The 17,537-nt window shown below is 34.8% G+C and overlaps 2 protein-coding genes across 8 annotated transcripts in view; one reads left to right on the forward strand and one right to left on the reverse strand.

Annotated features, from left to right (window-relative positions):
* Positions 1–10,701, forward strand: part of LOC138324100 (TATA element modulatory factor-like) — a 28,563-nt gene extending 17,862 nt beyond the window's left edge. For all 7 annotated transcript variants that reach the window (XM_069269163.1, XM_069269166.1, XM_069269165.1 and 4 more), the window contains 14 exons: positions 318–379; positions 883–947; positions 1,548–1,704; positions 2,140–2,232; positions 2,594–2,648; positions 3,134–3,235; positions 4,040–4,232; positions 4,640–4,709; positions 4,853–4,945; positions 5,050–5,172; positions 6,608–6,772; positions 6,883–7,008; positions 7,616–7,726; positions 7,976–10,701. In XM_069269163.1, the coding sequence (XP_069125264.1) occupies positions 318–379; positions 883–947; positions 1,548–1,704; positions 2,140–2,232; positions 2,594–2,648; positions 3,134–3,235; positions 4,040–4,232; positions 4,640–4,709; positions 4,853–4,945; positions 5,050–5,172; positions 6,608–6,772; positions 6,883–7,008; positions 7,616–7,726; positions 7,976–7,999 (1,439 nt within the window). In that variant the 3' untranslated portion in view covers positions 8,000–10,701. The remainder of the gene's footprint in view (positions 1–317; positions 380–882; positions 948–1,547; positions 1,705–2,139; positions 2,233–2,593; positions 2,649–3,133; positions 3,236–4,039; positions 4,233–4,639; positions 4,710–4,852; positions 4,946–5,049; positions 5,173–6,607; positions 6,773–6,882; positions 7,009–7,615; positions 7,727–7,975) is intronic.
* A 1,099-nt stretch (positions 10,702–11,800) lies between these two features.
* LOC138324103 (cilia- and flagella-associated protein 299-like) lies at positions 11,801–16,365 on the reverse strand. Its single transcript, XM_069269172.1, has 6 exons — positions 16,208–16,365; positions 15,654–15,784; positions 14,089–14,179; positions 13,292–13,434; positions 12,756–12,885; positions 11,801–12,236 (listed from the first exon to the last, which is right to left on the reverse strand). Exons 1-6 carry the CDS (start codon positions 16,313–16,315, stop codon positions 12,138–12,140), a joined length of 702 nt encoding a protein of 233 aa, XP_069125273.1. The 5' UTR covers positions 16,316–16,365; the 3' UTR covers positions 11,801–12,137.
* Between the last annotated feature and the right edge of the window lie 1,172 nt (positions 16,366–17,537).

Genomic DNA, 17,537 nt, shown 5'->3' on the forward strand with positions numbered 1-17,537 from the left:
TCTGTAGAAATATTTATATAATGATTATTGTCTGTATAAATTTATTTATTTTGGTTAGTAACATATAGGTGCTTTAAAGGAAAAAAGATATTAAGAAAATTTGAATATGAATGACGATTTTAAAGGCTATCAACATAATTTGCAAAAATAAGCCTCTACGAAAAAATTTTCAAACAATAACTTTCAAAATTTTACACCTGCAAAATTTTACTACTGTATAGTTTTAGTTATATACATGTACATAACAATCAGAATCAGGTCACAGAATCAGATCATGTCTTAACATTGTATAATTGACAAACCAATGTGATTTTCAGAGGGTATAAATCAGCTGAACTCAGCCGTACAGAAACAAGACAGGGAGATATCAAAACTAAAGGTAGGTAAATGTAACCAGAAGTGAAATGATTCATTGGGCCAAAAAAAAAAAAAATCCTCACTTTTCTACGGAAAAAAAAAAGAAAAGTCAGGATTTCGATCTCAGACTCCGATTTCGGCCATTATTTTAGAGTGAAAGACACTTAAAAGAAAAAAAATATCCTCCCGACCTACCGACCCTATTTTTTTTGCAAATGTAACCCTAAACAGACATATTTTTTTTGCCTTATACACACTAGGAAAATGGATGTATTCATGTTTAACACTAAATTTTGTATCACGGCATTGTATGTTTCAATTAAAATATTTTGTTCACAAATTTTCTCTGTATGAAAACTTTGAAAAGTATGCAAGTTTTTTGTGGTAAACTTGTGTGGCCAGATTGTGCTTTAATGATTTAATTTGCTACTTTTTTAAAGTAATATTCACAAGATCTATAACCTGTATATGTTTTGTAACCCCAACTTTACTTATACGGATAATGAATGTCACGTTATGTTTCAGAGTGAACTGACCGATGCCCAGGAGAGAGTTAGAGGTTTGCAGGCAGCTCTAGACAACTCCTATAAGTAAGTACTGTACTTTATGTGCTCCTCAACATATCAGCTCCAGTGTATACTATTGCCTAAGGACAAGGTAACAAACCAAACCCAGAACTTTTCAATTATTGCATCCTGTAGAACTTTTCAATTATCATATGGACATGGTAATGCATGTCAGTTTGTTAGAACTCAAAATCACTTTCCAAATATGGTAGTCCAGCTGACCATAATAATCTGTCAACAAATATATGAACAGTATTAAATTTGGCTGAATCTAGAATGATGCTTCAAAATAATTCAATTACTTTCTCTGGTTTTGTAATGAACAATTTTAACCTTTATTCAAAATGTTAAATATGAAAAAAAAAATGATACATATCAATACCATCGTAGTTTTGTCAGTTGTCACCTGTCAGTTGTTGCTGTTAATTATGTATACAGGAAAACATACTTATAACAAACATTTATATAATATATTCAGGGTTATAACGTAAGTTTTATTCCTCGTCAAGGTTCCTGTGTTCCTATAAGATATCTGCAATATAGATATATTACAAAATACGAACTACAGTGTACAGAGGTTCCCAGAGGTTCGTTATAACCGTGTTTTACTATATTTGACAACAGAGAGATTGCAGAGTTACATAAATCCAAGGCTGCCCAGGACAGTAAGGTACAGGAGACGGCCCTAAGTCTGGAGATGTCCGTCAGGGAGGAACTCAAAGCGACCCTCACCAAGGAACAATTCAGCTTTAAGCAGGAGAGGGAGGCCCTAATTAATCAGGTCAAGAAACAAGATTTATTATTCACCGTCAGAAAAAAATCAAATTACAGCATCTTCTGATCATTATGATTGTGAAATTAATATTGACGACTTATTTACAGAGAGTAAAAGTAGAAGTAGAAAAAAAGTAGAAATGTATATAGATGGTGAAAGCAGAAGATAAGTTGATAGATGTTTTGAAAACTTGATTTTAATTTATGTATTATGTCTCCTAAATACAGTGGCTCTGTTTCTTCTTCTATTTCTTTTTTTTCTTCCTTTCCCTTATGTTTAAGCCTACTGTCATCAGATAGTGGACTCTTCAAATTGCCTTGCTCGTCCTTGCTTGTAAGAGTTCTAGTTGTGATCGTAGTAATATTGATACTAACACAAACATTCAGTATCATTTGTTTACTTTAAGATGATAGCTATATCAGGGATATTTTTTGTCCACAGATTGAGGATCTGAGAATGAGTATGTCACGGATGGAGAAAGAGCACAATCGAAGAGAAGACATGCTGAGACAGGAAATTTCCGACCTACAAATGGTGGGTAGCTGTTCCGATAACTTAAAATGTTAATGAACAGGAAAGTTTCCGACCTATAAACGATGGGTAGCCGTTCAAATGACTTAAAATGTTAATGTCTATAATATGAATAATTTATGGACACAGGTAAAACAATTGCCTCTATTTTTCCATATTTTAAATATTAATTAGAATTGATAACTTAAGGTTCACTATAGATAAATATTACAGGCATATCATTCATTTAATTTCAAAGTATTAAAACTATTTTGTCTTTGACTTATAGATAAATATTGATTTCTGCAGATTTATTAGGACTAAAACCTCGACCATAGTTTGATTAATTTGTATAATTATTTGGGTTTTTTTTTTCAAATCGAAGCATCTACAAGAAGATGAAGCCAGAAATCAGGATGTGACTCAGACAGTAACCACAGGTATATGACACTAACAGTAATTCTATTCTGACACTCTTACCATAATTGATCCAGTAAGGTGCCCCCCCCCCCCATCTTTTTGAGGCCTCAATTTCACTTACCCCGACTTAAAAAGTACAGACTGAAACTAAGAAAACTGTGAAAATTTCTCTTTTTGATTTCATTTATAAAGTGATTGATGGCTTACTCTGTGCAATATTTTTTAAGAAAGATTTGTCCAAATTTGGTCCTATTAAGTGCCCTTCTTAAGTTTCTAATTTTTAAACCGCCCCTGGCATTTACGGTATGCAAGATATAATATGTGCTAAAAAATTACACTTGCCTTATAATCTGTAAGGATTGGAAATATTGTGGAGGTGCAAATTTAATTTAATGCAGAAGACTTTGTGCATAATTAAGTATTTTTTACAGTATCCATATTTGAAAATTCAGTCATGCCCAATACAATAGCTTTGACATGTAATATTTGATTGTTTTGTTGACAGCGACCCGCCCCCTACTGAGGCAGATCGAGAATCTTCAGACTACTTATGCAGTTCAGTCTTCATCCTGGGAGAAACTGGAGAAAACTCTTACCGACAGGATAGGTAACACTTTGTTGTTTACAAATGTCAACAATGTAAAACTGTTTTTAGCTCACCTGCCCAATGGGCAAGTGAACATATGCCGCAGTGTGGCATCAGTCAGACACCTTCTGGCTGTCTTGCGTCAACTTTGCCCTTTTAACAATTACTTCTCGAAAAAAATAGGAGACCCAGAGTCCTGAAATTAGGCCTATTCCAGATTGCATATTACAGAGTTATCTGCCCTTGCGGGTAGCTATTGATTGTGACGTCATGTGTTTGCGAGCATAACGTCTTACATTTGTGAGAAAACGCGTAAATTGTGCTCACAAAATAATGATGCAACAATCGATACCTACCTGCAAGGGAGCTAACTCTGTAATATACAAAGACGGAATAGCATGCTGTGGGGAAGGGCTACCAAGTTTGTTCAAAAGAATAACCTTATCTCTCATTCATAGGCACAGGATAAAATAGGCTAAAATTTTCATCTCAATAACCCTGAGGCCTAGAGACTTGATGTTGGGCCTATAGCATGCTAGGATAAAGGGCTACAAAGTTCGTTCAAATAAATGACCTTAACTTCATTGAAGGTCACAGGTGTCAAATAGGTTGAAATCTTAACACGATGTCTTCTCATTAACCATGAGGCCTAGAGACTTAAAGTTGGGCTTTAAGTATGCTAAGTTAAAGTCTTCCAAGTTTGTTCAAATGAATGATCTTGACCTTCATTCATGGTCACAGGGGTCAAATAGGCTAAAATCATTCATAATAATCAGATAACAGATAATCATTTGCAATTAATATCGTCACTTCTTTTTTGTACAGTGGACATTCAGACACAGCTATCAGTTGCTGTAGAGAAGGAAAGATCAGCTAGCGAGAATGTGATCGACCTCACGTCGAATGTTACTGCCCTCGAGTCGCAGAATTGTCGCCTACGCCAAGAGAAATCACAACATGTTGCTCAACTCGAGATGTTGAAGACACGTGTGGAGGTGCTTGAGGATGCCAAAAATAGGTCAGTTGTTTATCTACAGTAAAACCTTGATGGATTGAAATTGGAGGAAATCAGCCAATCAAAAATGATGTTACAAAAAGTTACGTCCATTTTGATTGGCTAAATCTAAACTAAAGTCTAAGACTGTTTCATGATCCTGGAGTCTGGACATTGATTCAAAAATTGTAAAGAAAAATCTATCTGTCAATTATACCCTCATATGAAGATGTGCATGCAGGATTTTGTTTTGTCGAAATGTTGGTTGCCATGGCAACTGATGCTGTTTTCATTTAGTCGGATCAACCAGTTCAACTGTTTGTTAAAGTCATTATTTCAAGTGTAAATCCTGACGGACCTGTAATTATTGATACAGGCCTGTTTATTGTTTTGAGAAAATTTTACCATGCTTCACAAATTTTCTATTTCAGTGAAACTGCTCAAATTGAAGTTTTAAAGCATCAAATGTCTCAAGAATTATCTGAAGTCAAAAAGGAGAAGGTATGTATTAAATTCAGGTACGATTTTGTAAGTTTTAAGTATCCTGCTTTCAATTAGAATTTTTAAATTGCAGTGAAGCGTGACTTCAGAAGAACACAAATGAAGCATTTTGATAAAATTAGTCTGATTTCCTTATCTGACAGATGTTTCTGGAGAGCCAGCTGGACATGGAGAGGACAAAGTTGGACCAAGAGAAGAAGAAAATGGCAATAACTCAGGACCAGATAGCACAACTGGTAGGAGCCTTTCAGTTTATTTTCTCATTTAAAAAACACCGCCACTATCGGTAGCTGACCTAAATTTTTTAGTGGTTTTACTGTAAATACAATTTTTTGCTTAGGAGAGGGAAATCCAGAGACCTCAATCCAGGGGATCAATGTCAGCATCTCCACAGAACGTCCAGAGAATGGACAGTATATCAAGTTTTAGTGAACCGCCTGCCCTCAACACATCTTTTACTCAGGTAAGTGACTGTCTGCCCTCAATACATCTTTTACTCAGGTAAGTGACTGTCTGCCCTCAATACATCTTTTACTCAGGTAAGTGACTGTCTGCCCTCAATACATCTTTTACTCAGGTAAGTGACTGTCTGCCCTCAACACATCTTTTACCTGTGTAAGTGACTGTCTGCCCTAAACACATTTAATTTGGTTAAGGAACCATTTGCCCTCAACACATTTTTTATTCAGATAAGTGGCCGTCTGCCCTCCACACATTTTTTACTCAGGTGACTGTTTGCCGTCAACACATCTTTTACTCAGGTGAGGGATCGTCCACCCCAACACATGTTTATCATTAAAAGTAATGCCTGACTCATGGAGTATTAATGAACCGTATGCCCTCAACACATCTTTTACTCAGGTAATATAAGTGACTGTCTGCCCTCAACACATCTTTTACTCAGGTTAGTGACTGTCTGCCCTCAATACATCTTTTACTTGTGTAAGTGACTGTCTGCCCTCAACACATTCTGTACTCAGGTAAGTGACTGTCTACCCTAAACACATTTTATTCGGTTAAGGAACCATCTGCCCTCAACACATTTTTTATTCAGATAAGTGGCCGTCTGCCCTCCACACATTTTTTACTCAGGTAAGTGACTGTCTGCCCTCAACACATCTTTTACTAGTGTAAGTGACTGTCTGCCCTCAACACATTTTTTATTCAGATAAGTGGCCATCTGCCCTCCACACATTTTTTACTCAGGTAAGTGACTGTTTGCCCTCAACACATCTTTTTCTCAGGTGAGGGATCGTCTACCCCAACACATATTTATTGTTTAAAAGTAATGCCTGACTCATGAAGTATTAATTTGTTGTTACTAAAATTCACTAGTTTAGCTCATTCACCCCTGTAAACACATTATAGACTCTTCTAAATCAAAGACTAGACCAGTCCATTATGAAATTTCAGGGTGAATGAGTTAAACTTGCAAAAGTTAATCTTGTAACTTGATATCTTCCACAATTCTTGTACAATTAAATTCAAAGGTATTTCCATTCAATTTAAAAAAATCCATGAAACTAATTTTGGGTGAAAACGTCTTGAAATAGAAATTGTGATATTTAGTAGCTGCGAAAAGACAGTTTGTTTACAGTGCATGTTTGTTTAGTTTAAGTTGTAGTAACCCAGTATTTCTGCCAATTGATTGATAATGAGGATATTTCAATTAATGATTTTGTTGCTGGGCTTCAAGGAAAATCTGTAGTATTGAGTTGAGGAGTGGGGCAGTATGTAGCCACGCAAATGCAAATGTACCTACCTAGTATTCAGTGTTGGAGCAAATATCGTAACTTACACAATACAAAGTCATGCATAATTTGATTGACAGCTGACATTGTATCAATTGTAGACTAAAGCTCAAGTGTTTATAGTGTCATTTGACCTTGTGTTTGTAGGATGACCTTGACCGGAACTTCCTGTTGTCCCCCGGGAGTAGCGGACTGGTGAGTTTGTCCAAGTCCAGTCTATATGAGAATGTTAGACACAGTGGTGCAGCCAACCTTCTAGAAAACTTACAGTCACAGCTGAAACTAAGAGAAGGAGAGATAGTACAGTTACAGGTAGGCCTCATTTATATGTGAATCTTGATTCATTGATATATATACTGGTATATAAGTTTTTATAATAGTTAACAGTCATTAACAACAAATCTCTCCGTGTTGGGTTTCAGAGTGACATCCAACAGCTAGAGAGGACGAGAGAATCCATGGCGAGGGAGCTTGTCAATCTGACCAATCAAAATGAAGATCTAAAGGCCAAAGTTGAGTCTTTGCCTGAAATCAAGATCCAGATGCAGGTATGTACATAAGATATTCAATTTAACTCACTCACCCCTGAAATTTCATAATGGACTGTCTGGTCTTTGATTTTGAAGAGTCTAAATGTGTCTTCAGGGGTGAATGAGTTAATTTAGATAAGTTAGTAGATATACAGTTTATTAATGATAGATATTATTGTTTAGGGGTCATTTTGTTTATTACATACAAGTCTGTCTGTATCAGTTATATTGTTATTTCATGCGTTGTATTGTTTCAGAAAAATAAATTCGGAGAAGGGATGAAATATTTGACCACAATCTCATTGCTTCACAAGGGCAGATAAATCTGTATTGTACAAATATGGTATTGTGATTTGAGCACATCAAAACCAATCTGTCAGTTTCAAGATACCGAAATGATGTGAGTAAAGTGTTATTTACCATTGATTAGTCCCTCCTTCCTGTGATTGTGACATGATATTTTGACTTGGTTTGTGACGTTACATCACTGGAAGGTGGGACTAATCAACAGTAAATTGTATTCTACCCACGTCGTTTTAGGTTCTGGAAACCCCCATATTTATTATAGATTTAAACATTTTAATACGAGTTAATGAATTACACTTTTTGTGTTGGCTACAAACAGGATCTAAACCAGAGATACAATGCCATGTTACAAATGTACGGGGAGAAAGTGGAGGAAGCTGAGGAACTTAAGATGGATCTCCATGACGTCAAAGAAATGTACAAAACTCAGGTGAGGTCAAGTTTTAGTAGAGTTTCAAGAGAGTTTCACAAAGTAATAGCTTCTCAACTAAGAGTATTTTTTTCTATGTACTCTTTCCAAGGTCAATACTATAAGACTCATTCATATATGGATATGATGCATAGGGATATTCTACCTGAGGGTAACAAAATGTTGTAACAAAGCTTGCTGATTTATAATGATCATGATTTTTTTTAGTGAATTTCCACTGTTATTATATATTGATTAATTGTTTTGCAGATTGACCATTTACTTACAAAGTGAACTGTACAGATGAAGGTGCTATGTGCAATATGATGATATGGAGCAATCAGTGGGACCTACATATCTCTAGGGTGGCATATTCCTTGTGATAAATGACAACACGGACAGACACAGGCTACGATGAAATTATTTCATTTTTGTTGTGATTTGAGCACATAGATTAATTTAACTCATTGACCCCTGGAAAACCATAATGAACTCTTCTAGACTTTCAATTAAAAGAGTTCAAATGTGTCTCCAGGGATGGATGAGTTCAGAAATAACATAGTATGTAGAGTTGTTGGAATCACAACTCAAAATCCACAACATTGTGTCTAGTACGTAAAGGAAAATCCAACTTGTGATAAAAATTAGGATGTGATGTTATTTTTGTTTTCACAAAATGATGTGGTAGAGATTTCTGGTGATCTATTTCTAGTGCCAATAGTATATGTTTATGTTACTTGTTTGTGATCGTCTCCATTGTTTGTTTATGCTTAAGATTGTTATTGTTACGGTATACATTGAATTTGTATTTCTAGAACACAAGAGGATTTATATAATTTAACTCTCATCTTCAGATTTTGAATTCATAATCATCAACACCAAATTCCATCACTCTATATTTGATTTTTTTTTGGTTGGGGGGGGGGGGGGGGGGTATTTGCTTAAAAAGAGGATATATAGCTTAGCAGTTAAGATCTCTGGCCCTGATTTTTTGAAACAAAAGTGCAGACCTAAGTCAAAGACATTGCGAAATTTGCCGGTCCGACGGACATGTCCGACAAAATTTGACTCGGTTGCCTATTTTAAAATCCAGCAATTATTGAGTAGTAGAAATGGCATCTCTGATATTATTACGCAGGTGCTGAACCTGGCAAAAACGTAAATATTCTACCACAATTCCTTCTCCTGAAGTTCACAAAAATTTCATGTCAAAGCTGTGTGCTTTTTCTCGAGACACAGTACAATAAATAATGGTAGTACAGTGAACCTTCGATAATCTGAAAATCTTACAATCCGGACGGAAATGTCGATGAACAAATTTTTATTGACTAAGTAAATAGAATCAGACAGAACGCAAAACATCCAATCTGAATAGTTTGAGCTTGAGACATGCGTTAGGATTATCAAGGCTCCACTGAATTGTGATTTTTTACTCGTCAACATATCCTTGTGCATCAGATAAATGACTATATCAGAAGTTGATCATATTTAACATTGTGCTAAAATTAATTCAGTTTAAATTAATGAACATATTGACATGTTTTAATCTTAAAGCAAATGCATGCATATAAATTAACGTCGTGGAATGCATTGTGAAAATTCCATGTAGTTGTTCATATTTAACATTGTGCTAAAAGTTAATTCAGTATATTGTTCTTTGAATCAATTTTGGGGGACATATTGAGATGTTTTTAGTCATAAGCAAACGCATGAATATAAAGCGTTGTGAAAATTCCATAAGTGACATTTTATGTATATAATACATATTATGAATTTTGAACATTTATCAATTCATATTTCAAAATATATCCTTATTGGGGATTTTAATATAGATATATCTACAGTGTATATATACCTACATATTTTATTCTGTCTATTTAGAAGTACAGTAATACAATTATATTGGTTTGATTTTGATTTACTTTATTTTGTCAATTTACAGGTAACAAAGAAAAATATTTTTTGCCAAACATTATCAAAGGGTGGGCGAATTAGAGGTTAATCTTAAAAATACTTAAGGAAATAAACCTGTATTAGAACAGACAAGGGAAGTGTTTACAGCTCTTTAGGCCTCTTGTTTGAAACTTCAGGGCTTTCTAAGACTTGTCCCGTAAATTGTCTATAACAACATTCCTTTATGGTCCTATACAAACAAAATGGATATTACCATCCTCTTCACATAAAGAAAATTCTTATAGTCCATGAATACCACTAAACCAGATTTGGGATTAATTAGTTTTTACTGCTACATAATGAACCCTTGATAATGCGTCCTAAAGGTGAAATTGTACGCATTGAGAATTTTCCGGACTGCAAAATTCTGTCTTCTTCAACCATAATGCATTCCTCTTCCGATCATTTTTGTCCAGATTCTTAATTTTCTGGCCTGTCCGCCTCTGGATATTCGAGAGCCAGTGCAGGAGATTGTGAATGATTGTGTAGGTTTTACGTAGCATGGTTTAGATTTACATTCCACATGGAAACATTAATTGTGTATATCTATAAATTCACTGTGATATATAGATGATGCTTGCATGTACTATTAACATTACGCAGAACTTTTAAGAAATTGTGACACCCTGTAGATTGTCTTTATAATATATACATGTATATATATACTACAAATAAGTCTGTATATTATTCTATGTGCTCAATAATATTCAGGATTATTTGATTTCATTATGTATATATGATGAGTTGGGGGCTCTTTATTTATTTCAAACTCTCTCCTGGAAACTGGAATGAAATCTCGATAGAGATGGGCTAATCTTTTTACACTGCTTCCATTTATTTTCATTGACAACTAAGTGAAACTTAAATTCTTGGTGTAATTATTTCTAGGTCATTAACAACCGAGGCACAATTTTATTATTTATTTTATCATGGTGTGTTTGATGTGTGATTTTGAGTATGAATGAGGAATGATTTCAAATGTGTATAAACAAGTGGTTCTCATATCACATTAAAATGTGGGAAATAAATTAACATTGAAAGATTTTTTCGGTTTCGTTGTCATCGTTAAGTACAAGAATATTTATATTTTGATGTCAGATATCAAATATAATAGGATACTTGATTTTAGTAAAGCATTTAAGATTTGATGTCGGGTATTAAATATATTCGGCATGGTCAGGTGTTAAATGTTGGGATATATGGATATTTCCTAAATACAATTCCTTGATTGCAGCTCCACATAAAGACGTCATCAACCAGCTGGTTCAGGTCCACCTCTCCCGGGACGTTTCAACTCCTAACCTGGAACGTCCTCAAGATGGCGAGTCGATAGTGATTGGCCACATCACTGCCCGTCTGTGGACAGCTTCCAGCTCATGTCTTGTCGTCTCCACCACAGCCAGCTGGACGACTTCTCTGCTGTTCTTGACAGTCGGTCCACTGCTGCTTTCCTGTCTCTGCTTTCACACCAAGTGCTGCAAAAATTCTCCATGTTGAATGTGCAGGAAATCCTCTACATCTGATCTCCACTAGGAAGACCCAAACACTCCACCCTAGGGCCCTGATGTCTCCTGCCAATTCTACATACTTCCTCTTCTTTTGCTCAAACGCCTCCTCAAATCTTCATATATACATGTATTAGGGTCACAAAATGTAAAACCTCAGGCTTATGTAGAGGGTTTTACAAAATTTTGTAATCTCAAGGGTAGAATACCACTATCCTTCATATCCACATATACTCATATAGAATATTTTCCTCTCATACCCTGATATTTGAGACTTAGCTTAATTCAGATATCGGCAAGATTTGAAATCTGACCTAAAAGCTAATAAGATACATGTATCTCTAAGATCAGAATAGGTTTAACGTCCTATTATCGACCAGGGTCCTTTAAAAAGGTGCCAGGTTTAGGAGATGGAGGAAAACCGGAGTACCCCGAGAAGAACCACCAAACAATAGTCAGTAACTAGAAACTGCCCCACATCAATACAAACTTGCGACCCAGTGGTGGAAGGCTTGTGGTAATATGTCGGGACATACCAGTGTTAACCACTTGGCCACTGCAGTCCTGCTTTAAGATTTGAAGTCAGCTGAGATATATGTAAGGTATACCAACCATCATTGAAAACAAAATAATTCAGTTTACATTCATAATAATATTTACTTTATATTATTTACAAATAAATACAATAAAAAGAACCAATATTGAGTAAAATCTACCCATCAGTGCTTTTCTTAACAACAGAATGTCTTAACACATTATCGAAACTCCTCTTCCAGTATCTGTATCTGTAATGGTCAGTATTGACCAACTGTAATGGTCAGTTTTGACCATCTGTAATGGTCAGCCTTGAGCATTCTCCCATAGTTCTGTAAATATATTCCACATTAAGAGCTACCAGAGCCCAACAGAAGATTGATCAGAAGTCACAATTTGAAATTTAAATCTCCATCGAATGCTGTAATTTAATGAGCTGATCACGTCTTCCTCCTGGTGATGTGGTCGTAGATTACAGCCTGTACGTACTTTGATGTTTCAATGACTGTTCGGGTGGAATTATCGCCGGGCGTGGTTACCTAAAATTAACAATTTAACAGAACAATCATAAGAATACTTCAAAACTCTGACTAAAAGATTTCAAATTTATTAAAAAAAGATAATTTTCCTCTTTACTTATGCTATTCTACAGTTAAAACTTGTAAAATTCCCACACCAATGTAGTTCAGCAGGTTCTCATTGGGACTTATCAAATAAATGGCTAATTCAGCCATGCCATCAATACACAGTCACATAATAACACATCATACCGGTAATCAAAATACAGTTAAATGATTGTCTCAGTAAATGTTGTATCCTAACCTGATTTTGCTTCTCTATATTTCAATTAATATTAGTAATGTGAGGAACAGAATCTTACATTTGTGGTTACATAATAAGAAATTTATTGAACTTGTTAAATAATTCAATATGCAATTTGCCTAAAGGCTTGTGGTATATCAAATTTTTGAACTTCTTTAATAAATCTTATATTAAATAGCCACAAGTGTAAGATTCTCTATTCATGTTAACTCTAGTTTATGCATCAAAAAATTTACCTTAGGGTCTACATTGATGATTTTTCTGTCTCTCTTGTTCTTAAAGAGAAGCCCTGAGGCATTCTCTGCGATGACCTGGTAGTTGGGAGTTGGGTTAGATGTGGATGTCTGTGTTTCCCAGTTGTAAAAACTGTAATAAATTTTTTTTACTTAAAATTTGCAAGCTTCTGTCATCCAAAGGGAGAGAATTCAAAATATACAATTTAAACAATATAAATAAATCTTCTATTACGAAATGTTAAACCTCCAGGCTGTCCTCAGGCACATGGAAACAGCTAATTAACATATTTTTTCTGTTTAATCAATGGGTGATAACTCTGCAAACAAGAGGCCCAAGGACCTTAACGGTCATCTAATAACCTTAAATTGACACCAGTTGAATAGAAAATAGAGTTGATTTAAATAAGTTATTCAATATGGTTACTTGGCATCTATTTTGGATTTTGGACAGGGCAATGCTTTTGGAAGGTCTTAAAATGTAGCAGAACTTTTCAAAAGTTTTCAAGATGGTGGCCACCTTGGATTTCAAGTTTTACCTTAAATCAGATGGCCTAGGTAATAATCTTTTCCTTGCAGCAAAATAAGGTTCAAAATCTTCTGTTTTCAATCTGTGGGCATAATCAACGTAACCAGAAATCTCCTGGCCGCGGGCATTCTTGTCTCGGATGAAGATGATTGTCTACAAACATAAACACATTTTCTAAACAACATGTACTAGTCTACAACGAATATTTGTATCCAATTTCCTATGTTTTTCAGCCTATACAAAATGTTCCTATCATTGTTTTTGATAGATCACTGCCATAGTGAATCACTCGGGCACAATTTTCTATGTTATTTAATTATGCATTAAGATGCATGTATATATAATTTTCCATTGGAAAGATCCCCATAGTTCAATTTCCAAATATTTTATTGACAAAAAGATGTTAGTGTCAGTTGGATTAGACATCAGGCGTAGCCTGTCTTAGTCTTCTCCTGATATTGGTGGTACAAACAAATAATTATATAAAACATATATATATATACATGGTGAGGTTTATGAAAATAAGGGGAGGTAACTCCTAGATGAGGAATGACATAATTTTTTATCATATTTATTGTAACTCTATAAATTAACAGTTAATTTTCATTTTTTTATATAATAACCAAATATTATCACATGATTCTAACTATACTTGATAATATGTATATTTTGTGATATTGGTCCTATTCGCCACAAAAGATACAGGCTATAAAGTCCACATGTGGCATCACCATAGTTGTATTATGTAGCCTAAAACAAATAATGTCTGACTGACTTATCTTATATGAATTATTACATATAACTTACTGTCATTTTTCCACTCCTGTTTGCTTCTTCTCTATGGGCAAGTGCTTTTAAAAATGGGTCTTTGAGTTCTTTTCCTGAACTTGCAAGTGTCCTTCAAAAACATTAATAATGAGATGAATCAATTTAACAACTTAATTTGACAGTGATTGTATTACACTAGTAGACTGCTAGCGACTGTATATATCATTTATTGACATGCATGTAGTGGAAAAAATATAAAAGCTCAATAAACCTTCGGGTCTTATGAGCGACCTAAAATTATGTTTGAAATAAAGAAAACGGAGGAAGTCTTATTAGCTCTTAGTACAAAATGGATTAATATTCCTGTTTTAGGCAATTTAGTAGGATGATAGTATTGTAGAAGAACAGGGAAAATACATGTATGATTTCTGTCAAGTGACAGGAATCGAACCTGGGTCTCTGGTGTGAAAAACTATGGCTCTACAGGGTCATGACCAGTTATCGTGATGTACCAATTACCATGATTTCTGTGCACGCTCTATCTCACACACGATTTTTTGGATTTTTTTGATCAGCTTAATCACAGTAGACATTCAAGTGTTCATTCAACAAAAAATTGTTCATTTGCAACCGATATTGCCACCACATCTATGTTTTCCTTTTGAAATCAAAGTTTGCAACACTCAGTCACAGCGGGGGATAGCTTGCAACCATGACTATAATAATGCTGAAATTTAATGAAATCATCGTTTATTTTGTTTGTCAGTCATTTTCAAAATTTGTCTGCATCAAAGTAGGTCAAAGTATGCAAAATAATGGGTATATAGCAAGTTACTGATCGGGCATGGATGGACAGGATCGTAAAACAGAAGGTAGTTTTTACCTGGTGCATGCGTCTTGTGTTTACTTGTTTTCAAACAAAATAAATATGTTTTTATTGAATTTCTGTTAGTTTTAGGTCGTTTACACCTTTGTTTATCTAAAGTTACTCCTGCCCAGAGCTGAATCCTGTTTTCAGTGATTTCCTGGTCACCTATCGAACGCATCTTAAAACAGTCCTTTTTTTCCGTGATGCTTTCGATCAGTCACTGGATCCCAAAATAACCATGCATTACGATTATATTATTCAACTAAAAGATATAAAATAGATGTTGGTCGCATTAATGAAACAAAGTACGTTTTGGTGCAATAGGCATGTTTTCAAAAGCGCATTTCCTTTCTATTTTGAAATCATGGTAACTGGTCCTGTATGTATCGTAAACTGTACCAAATAGCGGTGAAAAAATAGTGCCTTGTCAAAAAGCATAAAAAATTAAACGACTATTGTTACTGAAGTATTGGACTAAAAATTACTCTTGTCAATTTTCAACACATTTTGTGTGTTAGTTTTCACAAAATCGTTAAAAAACCTCGAAAAAATCACGATAACTGGTCGCAACCTAGTACCGATTGAGCCAAAAAAGCATGCTCTGTCAGCTGAGTGACAGACACCATATTTAACACTATGTACAAACTACACCGTCCCACTCCTTTTTCACTATAATGAAAATAAATGAGTGGTTTGTTGCGGGTAAAACCTTACCTACGGTTAACTGTATACTTACTTTTGCTGACTACGTTTAGATAACCGACTAGCCTCTGCTGCCTGTTTTCTGGCCTCAAACTCCTCTCGTTTTAACACCTCTCCACTCCCCCTGTATCCCAACTCCACAACCTGACGTGCCAATTCTTCATCCTGTAAAAAATCATGAAGTTTTTCGCTGTATATCTAGGGATTTGAAATAATGTAGGTTTCTGATAATTGATTAAGAACCACTATGAAAAGCTCTAAAACACATGGCCATGGCACTTTCAGTAAGAAACAATTAAATAGGATGCTCAAATCAAAGGCTAGTATCTGACAACTTTGGAAAAGAATTAAGGCGAATTATATGGGATTTTGGCATCAATCTTGGATTTTGGACAGACAGGGCAATGAATCTGGAAGGATCTAAATATAGATCTTAAAGGGTTTTTATCCTTACCTGTAAAGGACATAATCAATGCAGTACGTGTACTGTTAGCCTACAAGCACTATCGGCCCCTGTACCATGGTTTTCGACATTGTTAATATTTGATTTGGAAATCGTTCATGGTTAAAATTATAATGGCGTATTACCTCAAGGTAAAACAAATCTATCGGTTTTATCTGGGAATCCAAAAAGTCTTCATAAGTGTTGAATTCAGCGACAATATTATCGCCTCCGCTGGTGACTTCCTCCTCCATTTTCACGTTTGTTTACATGCCCAACAACACCTTATATTTCACCTTGGGCACGAAAATATAATTCCATGTGTATTAATTATTTCTATAATCGAGTATTTTGTAATAAAATTGTGATCAATATTGTTTCAATAAATACTAATATGAATGAAACGCAGTAACAATAGCATATTAACACCGTTTTAATGGTTATTTTCGCATACAGAAAAAAGGAAATAGTCCCTGAAACACGTGGAGTAATTTCAAGCTTCTATAGTAACGAAATAACGCAAAATCTCAATCATAAAAATAATTTTAAAACATTATCAATAGCTTTTATATCGATTTCAGCTTTCATGTTATTGATTATCATAGCACATCACTGAATTAAAAAAACTGGAAAATTATTTATTTGATATTATTTTTTTTCTCGTACTTCCGATTTGTAAACGAGTCGTCAAGACGACACTGTCATGGCGGCTGCTGTCACAGTTTAGTAGGTTTTGATTCGTTTCAAATGGCATATTCCTACATTTCTTAATAACTGTCAGTGACAGTAATGTAAATCAATATTTTACAAATAGTTCTGGATATTTTACATTGAAAATTCAACGTTATACTGTCTGTGGTAAGTGAAAAGTTGATTAGCAAGCACCTGTTTTCGGTACCAGACAACTTCTTTTAGCCTATTCAGCTAATGACAGACTTCAAAAAATAGGTTACATGTAGAGAGTCTCTGATTGGGGACCATATTTTATGAAATCTAAAACAAAATCCAGCTTGATCACTTCCCAAGATAATGTTTATCAACAGATCATATTCTGGAAATACGTAAAAAATAACACAGTGACAGTGTTCTTAAAACAAATGACTAATTAAAATGTGGTTAATTAAAAAAAAACTAGACTCTAGTTGCATATAATATGATTTTTAAGGCAAAGCCTCAGACGAGCGCAGCTACTTTTAAAAATGTAAATATTGTTAGGATTATAACCTCAGGAATTTTAATAACCAACTGTTTTAAACTTGTAGTTCGAGCTCATCTAATTTTTTAGCGTAATTTGTCTATTCCATTGATCTATGTGTCCTAGCCGGCGTGGCGTGACATAGTACAGGTCAGAAATGAACGCTATTCAATGGGAAAATTTCATTGATTCCTTTAGATCCTGTTTCTCTTCAATGGCGGAAAACTTGGCAACATTCCCCTGCGTATCAAAAATGCGGGGGGGGGAAGGGAATATGTGGC

Source organism: Argopecten irradians, chromosome 5 (assembly GCF_041381155.1).
Source record: "Argopecten irradians isolate NY chromosome 5, Ai_NY, whole genome shotgun sequence".
Classification (NCBI taxonomy): Eukaryota; Metazoa; Mollusca; class Bivalvia; order Pectinida; family Pectinidae; genus Argopecten; species Argopecten irradians.

Coding starts and splice junctions, on each gene's coding strand:
- LOC138324103 (XM_069269172.1), bottom strand. CDS start 16,315: ATGGAGGAGGAAGTCACCAGCGGAGGCGATAATATTGTCGCTGAATTC. Junction 15,785..16,207: donor TAGATTTGTTTTACCTTGAG/GTAATACGCCAT, acceptor GATTTTTTACAG/GATGAAGAATTGGCACGTCA. Junction 12,237..12,755: donor TCATCAATGTAGACCCTAAG/GTAAATTTTTTG, acceptor TGTTAATTTTAG/GTAACCACGCCCGGCGATAA.